This window comes from Carcharodon carcharias, chromosome 8, assembly GCF_017639515.1.
Source record: "Carcharodon carcharias isolate sCarCar2 chromosome 8, sCarCar2.pri, whole genome shotgun sequence".
Classification (NCBI taxonomy): domain Eukaryota; kingdom Metazoa; phylum Chordata; class Chondrichthyes; order Lamniformes; family Lamnidae; genus Carcharodon; species Carcharodon carcharias.
The window spans coordinates 64,134,649-64,153,824 of NC_054474.1; the positions used below are offsets into that span (position 1 = coordinate 64,134,649).

A 19,176-nucleotide genomic window follows, 5' to 3' on the forward strand; every position below is an offset into this window, starting at 1 on the left:
TATCTGAAAATGGCTGCAAATGCTTCAGCCTTGTTTTTTGCACTCACATGTTGGCCTCCACCATCACTGAGAAGAGAGGTGTTCAAGGAGCTTCTTCCTCCCAGTAGATGCTGAATTGTCCACGAACATTCATAACGAGATGTGGTTGGTTCATGAGAACAACCTCCTGCTCCCTCAATCCTATTCTCACTAAACTGTTCACCACCCAACCCCACAACCACTACCATCTAGAAGGACAAGGGCAGCAGCCAGATGGGAACGCCACCACCTGGAAGTTCCCCTCCAAGCCACTCACCATCCTGATTTGGAAATACATCACTGTTCCTTCATTGTCGCTGGGGCAAAATCCTGGAACTCCCTTCCTAACAGCACTGTGGGTATACCTATACCACATGGACTGCAGTGGTTCAATATGGCAGTTCACCATGACCTTCTTGAGGGCAACTAGGGATGGGCAATAAACGCTGGCCCAGCCAGCAAAGCCCACATCCCGTGAATGAATTTAAAAAAAACCCAAGCTCCCTTCCTAGACCCTGTATTAGCAGATATTGTTTATAGTTCTCTTTCTTCAGGTACTGTCGTCCTTATAAACTGCCATCATCCATCCCTCTCTCATCCATCCTAACTCTTGACCCCACATTCATGTAAACTATTATCTCATCTCCAATTTCCCTTTCCTTGCCAAACTTCTTGAACGTGTTATCTCCCAAATGCATACTTAACTTTCACAGAACTCCCTCTAATCAGGTTTCTGCCCCTGTCACAGTATCGAAACAGATCTTTTGAAAGATACAAATGACATCCCATGTGACTCTGACAAAGGTAACTTACAACTTCTTTTCCTTCTCAAGTTGCCTTTGAGATAGTTGGCCACACCATCCTCTTCCACTGCTTCTCCACTGTCATCCAACTGAATGAGACTGCACTTCCCTGATTCCATTCTTATCTAATTGTAATCAGGGTATCCCTTGCAATAATTTCTCTTCCACTTGCACACTGTCACAACTGCGGTTCCACAAGGACCTATCCATGGCCCCCTCCTATTTCTCATCTACATGCTGACTCTTAGTGACATCATCCAAAAGCACAGCATTAGTTTTTACATGTACACTGATGACATCTATTTCTACATCTCTCCAATAACCATTAACTCTCTCCATTCCTTCACTGTTGTTAAATCATTTGGGGTGAGGAGATGGGGTAGTGATATTGCTGGTGGACTAGTAATCCAGAAACCCAGGGTAGTGCACTGAGGACCAGGGTTTGAAACCCACCACAGCAGATTGTAGGCCAGAGCCAGCAGAGGTGACGACACAGTGGTATCCAGTCGGGAAGGATTTGCCCTGGGAGTCCTCAACATTGACTGCAGACTCCGTGGTGTCTCATGGCACCAGGTTAAACACGGGCAAGGAAACCTCCTGCTGATTACCATGTATCGTCCTCCCTCAGCTGATGATCAGTGCTCCTCCATGTTGAACACCACTTGGAGGAAGCACTAAGGGTGTCAAGGGCGCAGAATGTACTCTGGGTGGGGCACTTCAATATCCACCACCAAGAGTGGCTCGGTAGCACCACTACTGACTGAGCTGCCAAGTCCTAAAGGACATAGCTGCTAGACAGGGTTTGTGGCAGGTGGTGAGGGAACCAACAAGACGGAAGAACATACTTGGACCTCATCCTTACCAACCTGCCTGCCGTAGATGCATCTGTCCATGACAGGTAGGAGTGACCATTGCACAGTTGTTGTGGAGACAAGGTCCCATTTTCACATTGAGGATACCCTCCATCATGTTGTGCGGCACTACCACCATGCTAAATAGGATAGATTTCAAACAGCTCTAGCAACTCAAGGCTGGGCATCCATGAGGTGCTGTGGACTATCAGCAGCAGCAGAATTGTACTCAAACACAATCTGTAACCTCATGGCCTGGCATATCCCCCACTCAACCATTACCATCAAGCCAGGGGAATCAGCCCTGGTTCAATGAAGAGTGCATGCCCTTCTGGCATGCTAGGAGCAGCACCAGGCATACTTAAAAATGAGGTTACAACCAGGTGAAACCATAACACAGGACTACTTGCGTGCTAAACAGCATAAGCAGCTAGTGATAAACAGAGCTAAGCGACTCCACAACCAATGGATCCGATCTAAGCTCTGCAGCCCTTCCACATCCAGTCACGAATAGTGGTGGGCACTTAATTATCTCACTGGAGGAGGTGGCTCCACAAATATCTCCTATAATGGGGGAGCCCAGCACCCCAGTGCAAAAGATAAGGCTGAAGCATTTGCTACAATCTTCAGCCCGAAGTGCCGAGTGGATGATCCATCTCGGCCTCCTCTGGAGGTCGCCAGCATCACAGATGCCAGTCTTTGGCTAATTCAGTTCACTCCACATGACATCAAAGACTATGGGCCCTGACAATATTCTGGCAATAGTACTGAAGACTTTTGCTCCAGAACTTGCCATGCCCCTAGCCAAGCTGTTCCAGTACAGCTACAACACTGGCATTTATGCGGCTATGTGGAAAATTGCCCAGGTATGTCCTGTACACAAAAAGCAGGACAAATCCAACCCGGCCAATTACTATCCCATCAGTCTACTCTCAATCATCAGTTAAGTAATGGAAGGGGTCATCAACAGTGCTATCAAGCAGCACTTGCTTAGCAATAACCTACTCACTGATGCCCAGTTTGGCTTCTGCAAGGGCCACTTAGCTTCTGACCTATTACAGCCTTGGTTAAAACATGGACAAAAGAACTGAACTCCTGAGGTGAGGTGAAGGTGACTGCCCTCGACATCAAAGCCTCATTTGACCAAATGTAGCATCAAGAAGCCTGAGAAAAACTTGAGTCAATGGGAATCGGGGAAAACTCTCCACTGGTTGGAGTCATGCCTAGCACAAAGGAAAATGGTTGTGGTTGTTGGAGGTCAGTCATTTCAGCTCCAGGACATCACTGCAGGAGTTCCTCAGGGTAGTGTTCTAGGCCCAATCATCTTCAGCTGCTTCATCAATGACCTCCCTTCCATCATAAGGTCAGAAGTGGGGATGTTCGCTGGTGATTGCACAATGTTCAACACCATTCGCAACACCTCAGCTACTGCAGCAGTCCATGTCCAAATGCAGCAAGACCTGGACAATATCCAAGCTTGGGCTGACAAGTGGCAAGTAACATTTGTGCCACACAAGAGCCAGGCATTGGCCATCTCCAACAAGCGAGAATCTAACTGTCACCCCTTGATGTTCAATGGCATTAGAATCACTGATTCCCTCACTATCAACCTCCTGGGGGTTACCATTGACCAGAAACTGAACTGGCCTAGCCATATAAATACTGTGGCTACAAGAGCAAGTCAGAAGCTAGAAATCCTGTGACAAGTAACTCACCTCCTGTGTCTCCGAAGCCTGGCCACCATCTACAAGGCACAAGGCGTGAAGGAATATTCCCCACTTACCTGGACCAATGCAGCTCCCACAACACTCAAGAAGTTTGACACCATTCAGAACAAGGCAGCCCACTTGACTGGCACCCCTTCTACAAATATTCACTCCCTCCACCACTGATACACAGTAGCAGCAGTGTGGGCCATCTACAAGATGCACTTTAGGAATTCACAAAGGCTCCTTAGATAGCACCTTCCAAACCCATGACTATTACCATGTAGAAGGACAAGGGCAGCAAATAAATGGGAACACCACCACCTGGAAGTTCCCTTCCAAGTCATACATCACCCTGACTTGGAAATATTTCGCTGTTCCTTCACTGTCCCTGGATCAAAATCTTGGAACTCCCGCCCTAACAGCACTGTGGGTGTTTCTACACCACATGCACTGCAGCAATTCAAGAACGCAGCTCACCAGCAACTTCTCAAGGGCAATCAAAGGGATGGGCAATAAATGCTGGCTTAGCCAGAAAAGCGCACATTCCCTGAATTCATTAAAAAAAAATCAGACTGCTTATCTAACATCCAGTGCTAGAGGATCAGAAATTTCCTCAAATTAAATATTGGGAAGACCAAAGCCTTTGTCTTCAGTCTCTGCTCCAAACTCTATTCCATAGCGACTAATTCCATTCCTCACCCTGGCAACTGTCTGAGAATAAATCACACTGTTACAACCTTTGTGTCATATTTGATCCCAAGATGTGCTGCTGACAACATATCTGCATCATCATTTAGACCGCTGATTTTCACCTCTGTAATATCAGCCAACTCTGCTCCTGCTTCAGCTCAAACTGCTGCTGAAGTTACTCCATGCCTTTGTTATCTCCAGACTTGGCTAATCTATGCTCTTCAGACAGCCTCCCCCATTCGACCCTCCATAACTTGAGGTTATCCAAAACTTTGCTGCCCCTGTTCTTATTTGTGCCTTTCAACCATCAACCATGTGCTCGTTGACCTCCACTGGCTATCAGTAAAGCAATGCCTCACTTTTAAAATTCTCATCCTTGTTTTATAATCCCTTTATGGCCTCACCCCTCTCTATCTCTGTAATTTCTTCCAACTCCAGAACCCTTCAAAGTATTGGCCTCCAAGTTCATCATTTCCGATTTTAATTGCTCCACTGTAGGTGGCCGTGCCTTCCACTGTCTAGGCCATAAGCCTTTCTGTCTCTCTACCTCTTTCTTTCCTCCTCTAAGGTATTTCTTAAAATTTACCTCTTTGACAAAACTTTTGACCATTTGTCTGAATATTTCCTTAGGTGACTTGGTGTCAAATTCTGCTTCATAATGCTCCTGCAATGTTTTGTTACATTATAGGCACTTTTTAAATACAAGTTGTTGTTGATATTGCAGACCTTTGATTTGGTTCATTGGTTGTGTGATTGTTTAGCTGTCTTAGCATGCTATTTATTGTGCACACAGTCCTGTGTTACGTCTTCACCAGGTGGCCATCTCATTTTTAAGTAAGTCTGGTGCTGCTCCTGATGTATTCTTCTGCCATCCTCATCGAGTAAGGATTGGTCCCTGGCTTAGTGGTTATGGTAGAGTGAGGGATATGCTGGCCCGTGTGGTTACATATTACAGTGAAAAATAATTCTGCTGTTTCTGAGGGATCACAACACTTTATGTATGCCCAGCTTTGAGCTGCTGGATCTGCCCTGAATTTATCCCATTTAGCATGGTGGTAGTGACATGCAACACAATGGGAGGGTTTTTACTTTGTGTGGAGAGGACTTCGTTTCCACAAGAACTGTGCAGTAATCACTCATACCATTGCTGACAAGGGCTGATGCATCTGTGAAAGGTAGATTGGAGAGGATGAACTTAGGTAAAGTTTTAGCCCTTGTTGATCCTTTCACCAAATGCCACAAGCTCAATCTGGCACCTATATCCTTCAGGAGTTACCCAGCTCTATCAGTGTGGTGCTACAATGTTGCTCCTGGTATTGGACAGTAAAATCCCCCACCCAGAATACCTTCTGTGCCCTTACTACCTTCAGTCCTTCTTCTAATGGTGTTCAACAGGGAGGAGTACTGATTCATCAACTGGGGAAACCCACCCTTGTCAATGTCAAGGCTAATGTCTCCATTTGCATTTCATAAATTAAGTGATTTAATTCAGGTTAGAGGGTTACAGGGGAAAAGCAGGGGAGTAGGACTGGACGAATTGTTTTACAGAGAGTAAGCACAGGCATAAAAGGCTGAATGGCCTCCTTCTGTGCTGTGACCATTGTATGATTCTAAAACTGATTTCATCTGGAAAACCAACAAAACAAATTCTTACCATGAGCAGTGCAAACATGGTGTGCCCAACATTAAACCCATGGCGCCAGTTGTGATAGGTGATTTTTCTGTATCCTTTACTCAGAGAATAAATGAAACGGACCAATACCTGCAGCATGGAAAAAAAAATTGTTGCTGCTTTATTCTTAATAAAACATTACTTTTTGAGATAAGTTGATCTTCAAGTTCACATCAGCTGAGTATGTTTGCCATGATTTGTGGCCATTTTTCCAAAAGACCAAGTCATTTTCTGCTGAACTGTATTTCTCTAAAGCAACCCTTACATTAGAACAGTTACTACAGGCCAGGTTTTCATTGCCTCCGTCCCTGTCAGAATGGAGACGAAAGGGCTGTAAAAATGGTGGGCGGGACCCAATTCCAGGATTCCTGCCTCCATTCCTATTGTTTGCAATTTACGGCAGTGGTGATAAGGGTGCAGTTTGCAAATACGCATGCAGCACATCCAACCTTGCTGGCTCCATTCCAGGGTGGGTTATTAGACCTCTTTGATTTTGATAGAGTTGGCTCGACTTTTGCAGGAGACGTGGTTTATGACTCCTCAGATGAGTCATGAACCTGTACAGAACCAATGAGCCATATAATAACACTGCCAAGTCTATGAAATGCTCATGAAATAAAAAGAAAACTGCCATTCAAAAATCCCTTTGAAAAACACTTCCCCGCTTATATTCTCATGAAACTGTCAATCAAACATGGGCGGTGAAAGCCCCATTGAAGAAACCTTTAATTCTCTTAGCACATCTTAATCATGTACAGATAAACAAACAAGCATTGAAAAAAACACTTCAAAGGAAGATAAAATTCTTACAAGCTAATAAAACTGTCAATTAAACCCAGCTAGCAGTACCCTTCAGATTGCATAAACGGCCCCCACATGGATGAATGTATTAATCATTCTTGTAGCTCAGCCAAGCATTCAGCACATGCTTGCTTCCTTGGGATAAAAATACACTGCCAAGATGGAGTCGGGATCATGGAGTTGGGAAAATTCCAAACTCCTGATTCCCATTTCAAATACGAAAAACTGGCATGACAAGTCAGAAATATTTAATTTGCTGTGAAGCACTTGTGGACATTCCAAAGTTTTTAATTGTGCTACTTAAATGCAAGTTGTTTCTCACAGTGTGGAATCGCCCCAGATGCACACTAAGTATGGTGGCGGGCAGGTAAAACAACGTTTTTCCCGCCGGCTGCAATGGCGGGTTTTCACGCCGTATCATCCCAAGCATGTTGAATTACTTAAGCATTCCTGGGAAACATATCATTTCCAAGGCAGCGGGCCCTCATTTGCCTGCAATGCCATCACCTCACCACTTCAGCACATCGGGCGCCATACTTAAAGTCCAGCTGCGTGCCCACTTCTCAGTGCTTCCAGCCCATGACTGCTGCAGCAAAGATGCCCACGAAAGGCAAAAAGACTTCAGCCCTCATGTTTAGTGACACATCACTGGAACACCTTTTGGATGCTGTGGAGACCCGCCGTGATGTCCTCTTTGCCCTCTGGCCGCAGGATGGGCAGCGGCACAACTTGGCCAACGCCCTTCAAAAGGACAGACACCAAGCGCGGCAAGAGGATGAATAATCTCCTTCATTCCACCCGGTTAAGTCACTCTCCTCACCCTCTCAATTCATATACTCACAAATCGCATCCACAGGGATCTCACTCACTGCCAGTTCAAGGGGCATCAACATTCAATCTCTCATACATACCTTCATTGTCCTCATTCCATCCATGGGACCACTTACCGCCTACACATGCCAGGTATACTTATCATCTGGCCTGGCAGGTGTCTTGCTTACACTCTCTTATCTCTATTCATGCAGGACAAGCTGGCACACAACAAATTGGAGAGGTTGCAGATGGTGGAGGAATGTCTGAAATCAAGGTCCTCATGGATTTTGAAAACAGAGCCATCCTGCTGGCTGGCAACAATCTGGACCGGTCCTGTGCTGACAGTGAGGTCGGCGCTGTTCTACCGAGTGAGGATCCAGCAGTGCAGCATGTCAGGCAACCATTCTGTGAGTGATGTGTCCTGTTTCACAGGCCACTGCCATGCACTAATTATCTCTCCTTGCTTCCACAGGCACATCTGCCAAATAGCCGATGGAGTTCACAACTCAGGGCCTCCAATTAACTCCCAAAGAAACCTCTGAAGAGGAATCTGAAGGCACCCTCCTTGAAGTTCTGTCACAGCGCTCACCCACAGCCTCCAACAGCGCAGAGACACATGCCTATGTGGGATTTAGCTTTGGGATAGCCTTGGGATCACAATCTGGTGAGCACATTACACTGCCTGATCCACAGCAGGCACCAGAATGGACTTCCCACTTAGCACTTAGAGGACTGCTGGAGGCCAGAATCTTGCTGAGCCTGAATCAGATGACAAGCCTCTGGATTCAGTCATGTCACAGTTGCTAGAACTGCAAAGGCAAGCTCAGGAACATCAGGACGGGATATCCACTGCACTCCTCAGATTGCCAGGCACAATGGAAGAGTCCATCCACCTTCAGGCTGAGGTGATAGTGCTGGCATGTCAACACCGGAAGGATGGCGGCCGCTATGGAGAACTTGGTCCAGGACGTCGCTCCTGCACTGCTGTGTGGGCTTAACTCCATCACTGATGCTAGAATTGGCCTCCAACACTGTGTACACGAGAGGGGTGTGGGGCAGCTCGAACTCACTCCAGCTACCCCTTGGGCACCCATAGGGGCGAGGATCAGCAGGTGTCCCCCCCACCACCACCCACCCAGGGCCATCCATCCAGGAACCTCTGGGGGTTTGACTGGCCCATCCAACTCCCCTCTTCCTGAGATCTCAGCAGCTTCAGCTCCACAGGCTGAGGAGGGCACCAGTGACATACAGCAGGACCCCAAAAGCAGCCTGGGGCCCTCCAAGTCTCAGCCATCCAGAGGACGCCTGTCAAGGTCAACACAGACAGGGCAAAGCAGTCAGCAGGCTGCCTCCACCTCCACTGTGGATGTCCTGGGAGCACCTAGACGTAGAGAAATATGTTAGGACAGTTAAGGGGAATTAGATGCTCAGCCTAGGTGCATGCTGTTCGCTATAGTCAATAAACTCCTAAGAATGTCTCCCTGCCTATAGCTCCTTTTTCTGATGAGCAGTGTTCATGTCACTCAGATGTGAAACCTCTCTGCACATGATAAAGGGCAGGTGTCTCAATCCAGGGCCTCTTCCCTATGCTTTGTACAGCCTTCAGGGCAAAGTGATGGTCCGGCCTCACACTCCCTGAACACATTAGTGATGCCTGTACCTCAGCGGTGCTTGTCATTACTGCCAGGATGTTGTGGACAGGCGCTGCAGAGTTTTCTCATTCTCTCTGTGTGCTCTCAGCACCTTTAAGGCAGAACGCCCATCTCTTTAGCATCTGTGCCCAGTGACGCTGTGCTCCTGAAGGAGTCAAGTGCTGAAGGCGGACAAAGGATCAGGTGCTTCTAAAGTTGCGTCTCTAAGATATGACCCTGATCACGGAGCACAAGAGAGCTGCCCTCAGCCAGGCAGGATTCAGACATTCTCAGAGTGAAGATCTATGGAGTGTCCTCACTGTACGTCATCATCATCCTCCTGCAATCGAGCGACTATTAGGGCTTCCACTACATTTCCATGGCAGGAGCCTTATCACAGAGGGTATGCACATTTCCATAAGCCAGACTGGAATCAAACGTTCACAGATGCGATGTGATGATCTATGGTGTCTCCTCACTGCATTCCGGCATTATCCTCCACAAATCTAGCAGCTAAGAGGGCCTCCCAAGCGCGCCAGCTTCCTCTAGCAAGAGTGAGGGCCTCATCCCTATCATAGTCGCCTTCAAGGACCTCCTCATCCTCATCCCCATAGGCATCCTCCTCATCAAAGGAGACCTCCACCTTCTCCATCTCCTCCTCAGCCAGCTCTTCTCCCTGTTGAAGCACTAGGTTGTAAAAGGTGCAGCAGAAGATGACAATGTGTGACACCCTCTGTGGACTGTACTGCAGGGCTCCACCAGACCTGTCCAGGCACCTGAATCTCATTTTCAACATCCCAATGGTTTGCTCCACCAAGTCGTGAGTTGCAGCATGAGCCTCATTGTACGTTTGCTCTGCTGCAGTCTGAGGCCGCCGCACTGGCGTCATCAGCCACATCAAATGCGGGTAGCCCTTGTCCCTGAGGATCCATCCCCGCAGCTTCTGTGGACCCTGGAATACACCAGGGATCTGTGACCAACTGGGATTGTAGGAATCATGCACGCTACCTGAAAGCCATGCATTGACCTGCAGGATGTGTTTCTGGTGGTCACACACCAGCTGCACATTCAGTGAATGGAATCCCTTGTAGTTGATGTAGTTGACTGCGCATTGTGATGGAGATCTGAGCACCACGTGGGTGCAGTCAATGGCATCCTGCATCTGTGGGAAACCCGAGACCTGGGCAAATCCAATCGCTCTTGTGTCCCGACTGTCCTGGCCCCGGCAAAACCCAGAAAGTTGTGTGCCCTCGCAAATATGGCATCTGTGACCACATGGATGTATTTGTTGGTGGAGGCTTGTGACATACCACAGAGCCATGTGGTACGTACCTGTGGAGCCATGGAAGGATCCACTGGGATAGAAACTGAGTGCTGCTGTCACTTTCATGGCCACTGGCATTGGATGCCCTCCATGTCCCCGTAGCGCCAAATCCTGCAGCAGGTGGCAGATGTGTTCCTTAGACATGCACAGTCTCCGGACACACTGGATCTCGGACATCTGCAGGAATGAAAGGCGGTGTCTATAGATGCTGGGTGTCACTAAGCGCCGACCAGTGATAGCTCATTGTGGCTCTTTGTTGGCATGTGTGGGAGCCCCAGCTGCCACTTCTGCACAGCCAGACCCCTCAGTCACTTTCCCCTCCATCGTTTTTGCTCTCTGTACGCCACAAGGCATACAGCTAGGTTATCAGGCTCCATGATCCTGATGTACTCCTCCTGCAGGATGAAAGAGAGAGGGTGGGTTAGCATGGGTGCACTAAGAAACTGTCCTGGTTAAGTGTGAAGGCCTCTAAATGCATCCCAGAGAGTCCTGGCCACCATTTGGATGGCCAGAGATTAGTGCACTGCGTGGCTGCCTGAAACGCCACCCATCTCCACACCACTCCACCTGACCGATTGGTGGCAGCTTTTTCTATTGGACAGCTTGTTGTGCTCTCAGCTCAGGTGCAGACATTCTCCTAACCCGTGCTGCAAGGCTGCATTGTTAGCTTGAACCATGAGGGAGACTAGTCCAAACCAGAATTGCAAGGGGTTGCAAACATTGCAAGGGGCTGTGAGCGCCTCCACCAGTGACTGTTCCATGGCTAACTTTTGCAAGGAGATTGTACAACATGCCCAGTCATTGAACTGTTCTGCAGTCCACTAAAACGCTGATTACTTTGCAGTCTGTGCTCGAGAGATGAAAAGCTTTGGAGCACTTGGTGGCACTTTGATGCCTCTGTGATGCTTGAGTGGGCAGATAAGCTGGAAGCCCAACCCCAATCATATCAATGGCTGCGCCTGAATTGTCTCAGTTGCAGAGGAATGGTCACTTTATACAAGTTTCCCTAATGCATGGCCACATCCCTCGCCCACCCTACCCTCCACCCTGAATGCTTGTGAGTTACATTCAACCACAAGGCAGCCCTACCACCCCAGCCTAAGTCGCCTCAACTGCAAGGCTGCCCTTACCCGGCCCCCCCATCCCAAGTCACTCAACCACAGGACTGCCCTTGCCACCCCCACGCCCCCTGCCCCAAGTCACCTCAACTGCAGGGCTGCCCTTGCCCCCCACAACATGCCTCAAGATTGAAGTCCAACAGGTGACCCTGGCGAGTGCTGTACAACGTTACTGTTTACTCACCTCTGTGTTCCCCTCAAAGTGCAAGCCGCCAAGTGCATGCCTTTTAAGTGCTGTTGCAAAACATGTCCGCATGCTTTCCCACCGACGTGAGCAGATGATCCAGCAGGGGGGACGATTCTGGTGGACAGGCCTAATATTGATATGCAGATGTATTGTAATGAGATTCCTGACATCTGATGGTGGGAAACGAGGCTCGCCATTGGCGGGCTGAGTGGATGATCACAAACTGATTTCATGCCGTCATGAAATTGATCGTGCCATATTGTCTGCTCATACCATCGAACACGCCCAATGCCAGTGGGCATGGAAATCCCGACCATAGTGTCTTGGCAGGACTTCTGCCTACTACCTAACTGTATCCCAATCCTGCTCAAATTCCCTGAGCTTGAGGCCAATATGTAATCATGATAGGTTCCCAACCAATTCTCACTAGTTGACCCCAGGAAAATCCAGGTGTTGCAGAGACAGGACCACCCTTCTAGCACCAGAAGATATGCAAGGAAACATTAAAGGAGCCCTTGTGAGATTGAGGCTTTCAGTAGGTATTGGAAAAGGCAGAGAAGGAGGAATCCTCTATTAGCCCCTTTCTGTTTTCTTTTAAAATGTAGGACCATTGCTTTCAGTACTCAGACCTACTGCCACCTTAGCCAAGCAGTCCTAGGGAGCAGCATTGTGCTGGTTAGGTAGGAGCAGAATGAGCTGGAAACCTGGGCCCCACATCTTCACCAGCATTTGCTTTTGTTAATCAGAAGTGGTTCCGAGTTTGAGGAGGAGGGAAGGAAATCAGGTTTGTCTTTACCTGTTATTTCCCTTTAAATCTTGCCTGATCTAGGGTGCAGATTAAAAGAGGAAAATCTAGATCCATATCTGAATATCCCGGAAAGCTTTTGCAGAAATAGAAAAATTACATTTCATTACCATGAAATTTAAAATATATGAAGTATACCGAGTGGATTACCATAACCTAGATTATATGAAAATTATAGTTATTTTGAAGCCTTTTCTTCATTGCTAATCTAGATAGTTATTGGTTTCTCCAACTGATCTCAACATCCAATGATCTTAACTGGAGAACAGCCAATGGTAAAATTCACTCATTTCTTCTCAAATTGAAAGGATTAAAAAAGAATGATGATACTTCAACCATATAATGGCTGAAATCTTCTTCCCCTGTAGGAGTCAAGGAAGGAGGCAGGTGGGCCTGAGAATTTGGCAGGCTGGCATCAGGATTGATACCCAACAACTTCCTGCCTCCACTGGAAGTAAGTTTTAGGTGGGAAGGCCCATGGTCGACCATCCCGCCTGCCTCCATTTGAGTCCCTTAAGTGGCCTGCACAACTGGTAAAACTGTGCGGGCTGTACGTCGCTGGAAGGTTGCGGGGGTGGTGGTGGTCCTTCAATCCACACTGATATATGCATGATCAAGGGCATGGACATGGGCTGGCTGCCAGCGGCCACACCCATACCCTTGCTGCCAATCCCCAGCCCACGAGACCGCAACCCCCCCCCCCCCCGCCCCCCCCCCCGCAACAGCACTTACTGTTTTCCTGGGTGTTCTGCAATCCTGGGACTCCATAGGGTATTGTTCCTGCAGCAGCCACTGCCTCCTCTGTGGCAGTGCTGAGTGCAAGAGCTGCCAGCTTCTGATTGGCCGGCAGGTCTTAGCAGGCAGGAAGTCATCTGTTAAAAACAAAAAAACTGCGGATGCTGGAAATCCAAAACAAAAACAAAAACAGAATTACCTGGAAAAACTCAGCAGGTCTGGCAGCATCGGCGGAGAAGAAAAGAGTTGACGTTTCGAGTCCTTATGACCCTTTGACAGAACTCTGTCGAAGGGTCATGAGGACTCGGAACGTCAACTCTTTTCTTCTCCGCCGATGCTGCCAGACCTGCTGAGTTTTTCCAGGGAATTCTGTTTTTGTTTTTGTTTAGGAAGTCATCTGTTATAGTCCTCAGTCTGGTGGAAGGCCCACTGCTGTCTGTTTAACTGCCTGATGGGCAAAAGGTACTGTGGGCCTTCCTCTCCTCAGACTCAGACTGGAAGTCTTGTTGCTTTTTCAGACAACGAGTGAGACATCCGCTGAGAACGAAAGATTCTGCACAATGTTGCAGAATCATTACTGAAGTATAAAGTTACAATTATAATCTGCTAAACCACACATACAAAATTCATTGGCTACTTGCACACAAAACAAAATTCATAATGTGTGCATTAAGCAGCAATAGATTACAACAACTCTTTTTAAATCACATTTAATTGGTATGCAGTGTAGGTGTATAAAATTACTCACCGCCTGTGGTATGTGGAACTTCTCAACAACACCAAGTTCATAATACATCCGTATTCCACATTTCACAAGCTCCAATGGAGACCATTCAAAATCACAAAAGTGAAATTCAAGGATTCCTGATTCTTTAGCATCTGGAAGTTCTGCAACCTTAAAAATAAGACAAAACAAGGAGGTGATTAATAATAGACAGTGGAGTGGAATTTCTGAAGGTCTTATTCTGAGCTCTTATCATTATTTCAGTAGAAACCAAGAAGAGATGACAGATGACCATGGTTGGCATGGTGCAAGCAGAGGGACAGTCACCTTAAGTTCTCCGGTAAGGCTTCAAGTAGCAACTTTGCAACAGCAATGGTCAGATCTGAGAATAAGGACTGGATTTTCACTGAATCTTGAAGGATCTATGGCCCTTCAAAAATAGCGAGGGGTTGGGGGCTGGGGGTAGGGGTGGGGTGTTGGGGGGTGGGGGGTGGTGGTGGTGGGGGGGTGGAGTGGAATCTGAGTGTGGATCCATTTCCAATAGATCCAACTTCTGCCATTAGGAGAAAGGGGACAGGGTGTGAATCACATAGGAAGGGAACCTGAAATCAGCAGAGCCATTTGAATTTAGTGCTTAAATCAAATGGACCTCATTTAGGTTGTTGCAATGGACTTAACCTGCAGTTTGGGAGTCCTGAATCGATTGGGTAGATGCTCTTGAAGGGTGGATAATGTCTGTATAACTGTCATGATCTGAGGCTTTTTTAAATGCCCCACTCTTTAAAATTTGAAAATAAACAGGCTGCAACTGTCAGTGACAGATAAAAAAACCTTTGTTGGACTGCCTTGATTGACAGGTGTAGGTTAGAAGAAAGTAGCGTCTGGTCACACAATTTCATTGGAGTTCTTTGTTGACATTTTTCTAAGGGCTATTATGTCATTACGAATGCTTGGTTTAGTTTCAAGAACTACTATCATCTCAGCCGGGGTTTCTGAGCTCATAGTTTGACTGACAGTTTAAAGAGTCTATTAAAGGGTTAGATGTCTTTGATGTGGGGCCTGAATAGAATTTTGTTTGATTTTATAGGGGATTAACCACTTGAGGAACTTTAAAAGCTTTGAATGGATTCTATGAATGGGAGTTTTTTCACTATCAAGTGTGTAGGAGCGAGAGCTGAATTAGATTGTTAGAAGTTTATTTTTTTCATCTTCACATCACTCCTGAAGTCTGCCCATGGTGGATACTGGGTGAGTGGCCATGAGGGGTGGGGCAAGTCATGGGGGATAGGAAGGGGTGTAAGGGATGAGGGCTAGAGAGTCTAAAATCTTTTTAAAAACTGGGACAAAGTCCCAGAGAACTGAGCCAGTTCTTCTAACCAGCCTGCCTCAGCACTTGGCAACCTCCGTTGCTGCCTATGCTTTGCTTCATGGGTCAGCCAGCCCGACTCTATCCCACCCAGCAACCCTCCCCACCTCATCAGAGCTAAAATTGTGCATTTTGGGGAACTTTTTACTGAGGTGGGTCCGGCAATCCAGTAAATTTCCCTGCTTGAGCTAGCCGCCTTGGTAGCCAAAATCCTCCTAGTGATCTTGAATTTTCACCTGTTTATAGGACTGACTGTAACAAAGGGGTATAGGTAAATGTGCAGAACGGGTAGGGAGAAAATGCCTTTTTGAAAAAAATAGTATAGATTCTCACTGCAGTCCATTGTTTTGAATTATTATTGCATCTATCTTTATAGATGCAATTTTGTTCTGAGTGTTTCATTCAGACTTCTTATTTACTCATTACAAAAATTTGCTCCTTACATCTCAAAATGTAACAAAAATATGTGGCAGAATTTTCCCGTCGGCGAGCAGGGGGGCAGGGCCTACTCGTCAATGCATAAAATGACGCGCAGTGAGGTCAGGTGGAACTCCCGATGTCACTGCGCCCCATTTAAATTTTCTGCTAGGCGAGGTGCAGCAAAATCAGCTGTGCGCCCACCGACCTGTCAATGGCCGATTGAGGCCATTGACAGAGTCATTTAGCTAATTCATGGACTTGCCCATCCAACCTTAAGGTTGGTGGGCAGGCCGGGAGCCCTTGCGGGAATTAGAAAAAGCATGAAACCTCATCTACGGGAGGAATGAGGTTTCATGTAGGTTTTAAAAAATGTTATTAAGGTTTTTGTAAAAATTATGGACATGTCCCAACTCATGTGACAGTGTGAGTATTTTTTTTCTATTTTTAATATTTGTCACAAAACAGCCGATCTCCCTGAGGCAGCACTTAGCCTCAGGGAGATGAGTGCGCTCTTTTGTGCACATGTGCGAAAGAGCGCACTCTCGATTTAGGGATTCCGCCCCCACCACCCACCGCCTGCACAGAGAGTGCATAGCGCTTCCATGCGGACATTGCGTGGGCAGGCCTTAATTGGCCTGCCCACGTAAAATGGCACGTGCCCCCAATCGGGGGTGCTGATTAGAGGTGTGCCTGTGCATGCCCTCCATTCAACTTAACACCTGAAGGGGGGAAATCCTGCCCATGAAATAGTTGTATAATCTTAGCTCCAACTCAATCTACTCACCAATATTTCTTGAAGATCTTCTTCTTCACATTCTTCTGGTTCTTTACCAATGCGTTCTCTGGTTTTCTGGTAAATTTAATGGTTTGTGTGATTTATTTTCAGAATCATAAAATTGAAAGAAATTTAATTTCAATATTACATAATATTACTAAACAAAGTTCTTAAATATTTTTCCAACATACCAGGATGTCCTGTATTTCATCTTTAGAGCATTTAACATGGTAGTGCACCATGTCTTGGGCAATGTCTTTCCTATTTTCTAGTTTGTTCATTTTGTCATATGTATCAGTGTTCAAAACAGACCACCCCAGGAACTGTGTCAAGGCCTATAAAAGATAAAGAGCTGTCAATATGTAGCTTTTTGTAGTTTGTTAGGGTTCTATTGATACCAGATTGAACCTTACTTCCATCAGACTTTCATCCATCTCATCAAATGGCTTTCCATCCTTCCTGTTATAAAAGGTGGCAACTCCAACAATTTCCTCTTTCTTGTTCACAATTGGCATCGATAGCACATTCTTAATTGTCCATCCCAAAGCATCAAGTGGCTCTTTCTGTAAGTGTTATAGAATTTGATTACGAGACACATCAGAATTTGCGGCTAATGCAATAATGTAATAATGTGTCTGAGAAACCGTACTTTCATTTTGGATCTATCCATCCACGTGAACACCAATATGTTTACAAAGAAACATTGAGTTGGAACTAGTCGGACTGTTGCGACACCCACTGGCAGGCCCAAACGTCACTGGGGATCTGGCACAGCTCCGTAGCAGTCATCTGAATGCAATTACATTGCGACAAGCTCATGAATGCAGGTGAGATGGGCTTGCCCCTGGATTACATGGCAGAAGTAGCTTTGGCATCAGGAATCCTGCATCACTGGTGCCATTTACAAAGGGCAGCTAGCCGTGTGTTAGAGTTAGAAATTGTATTGCAGGCTTTTTAAGAAAGTTTTCCAGTTTAAATCTCCAGCACTTGAACTTCTGCTGCTCTATCACAAAAAAATGTCCCAAAATCCAGGGAGAAGATGCCTCCCCCATCACACAAGATCATTCAGAGGCATCAACAAGTTCAAGTGAGGTCTGAGATATCACAATCAAGCCAACACATCCTCCTCAGTTCTCAAGGATAAAAAAGGAAGGGGTGTATGATTCCCATGCTGCCACTACCTCTCCTTTTACTTTCAGGAAGCCTCCTAAGTGTCCTTTGCTTAGGGACTCAGATTTGTGATGCCACTTCAAGGGTTGGCCACTCTACACCTCTGTTGTGCACTGCCCCTTTGAATTTTGGACCTAGCACTTCTATGTTTTGAATTACCCGTCTGAGCCCCTCTTAGTGTTGGCTCAGCTAGTTTTTACACCTCCAAGAAAACATCTGCAACATCAGTCCAGTGCCATATGACCCATTCTCCTGGAAGTCCAAAGGACTCTCACAGTGAGCCAAGAAAGCCACATATAAGCCACCCATTTTCATTGGGCGGGTTACTGAAGGCACGAGAGACATGTGCGAGTTTCATTAAATTGAGGACGCAGGATTAAATCGTATCAAATTGCATTTAAATTACTTGCAAGCACCCAATTAAGAATGTCAATGAGCTTTCTGCTCCTAATAGGTGAGTTTCCTGTTTTGTTACCTTCCCGTCTCCGACTTAATCGCTTACACTTTTCCTGCCACCAGGAGTCTGATGCGCAGCCCCCTGCGCAATTCTCCATGCCTGCCTGTCACCTTGCCCAATCAAGTGGGCTCCACAAAATCCAACCCATTTTTTTTGCTGTTTCCTACCTGAAATGCAAAGAATTCATCTGCAGCTGCGTTCATAATGTTGCATATCTGGAAAACATGAAATATAGATGTTTTTTCCCCTTAATCCTAATTCTTTCTACTGCAATAGACGAATTGCATTGTAACAGTAGCTTGCATTTATATAACGCCAAACATAGCAAATTACTGTTGCACGTGCTGTAGGATTAAAACACTTACAAGATTAGTTTCTGCAACGTATGTTGGCAATCTGCTAACTAGGGCCCAATGGTCTGGAGTCGGGTTCCTGAAGAAAATAAATCACCTAAATTAGATGAGAAGGTTTAACTTGAAATGGTAATTGCAGTTATTTTCTTTCTATTTGCAACTAAATGCCCAAATAAGTAAAGCCATATAAGTCCAATGTTTAATAAGATAAAGAAAAATAAAACTCTGACTGCAGGTTATCTGAAACAAAAACAATAAAAGTGGAAAACGTTGGGATTGAAAATGCCTCAAATACTGTAAATTCCATTTCAAGTTTTAAAGAAATATTCTAATAAACATTCTTGAAATGCAGTATAGGGTTCAATTTGTCCTTTATTTTGCAGCGTTGTTGGTCTCCGAAATGGGAGAAGAAATTTGGGGAGAAAGTCAGCTTAGCCTACTGTCATCACCTCTTTCCATCCCTATTCGCATAGAAGGAACTTGGTTAGAAATAACTGATGAAGAATTTGATGAACCCTGTCGTTATTTGTTTTGAGATTGGGGTCTGAGCCCTCATTCTCCTTTTTCCTGCTGCTATTTTGAAAATGCTATTCTTTTGCTTCAAACAAACAAATTAATTAATTAACTAGATAACATGGCAATTATCTCATACTAAATATATTTAAACTATTTCATTTGCATTTCCAGAGGGGTAGGTGGTGACATTCAGGTCAAGCACTCAGTACATGGAATGCACACCCCAGTGCCAACAATG

At 46.1% G+C, this 19,176-nt stretch overlaps 1 protein-coding gene across 1 annotated transcript in view; it reads right to left on the minus strand.

Annotated features, from left to right (window-relative positions):
- Positions 1-19,176, minus strand: part of pde6a (phosphodiesterase 6A, cGMP-specific, rod, alpha) — a 78,778-nt gene that overhangs the window by 22,925 nt on the left and 36,677 nt on the right. The window contains exons 7-13 of the mRNA XM_041193610.1: positions 18,435-18,501; positions 18,237-18,284; positions 16,856-17,005; positions 16,634-16,777; positions 16,452-16,517; positions 13,906-14,052; positions 5,726-5,833 (exon numbers count right to left, since the gene is read on the minus strand). Coding sequence (XP_041049544.1) covers positions 5,726-5,833; positions 13,906-14,052; positions 16,452-16,517; positions 16,634-16,777; positions 16,856-17,005; positions 18,237-18,284; positions 18,435-18,501 — 730 coding nt within the window. The remainder of the gene's footprint in view (positions 1-5,725; positions 5,834-13,905; positions 14,053-16,451; positions 16,518-16,633; positions 16,778-16,855; positions 17,006-18,236; positions 18,285-18,434; positions 18,502-19,176) is intronic.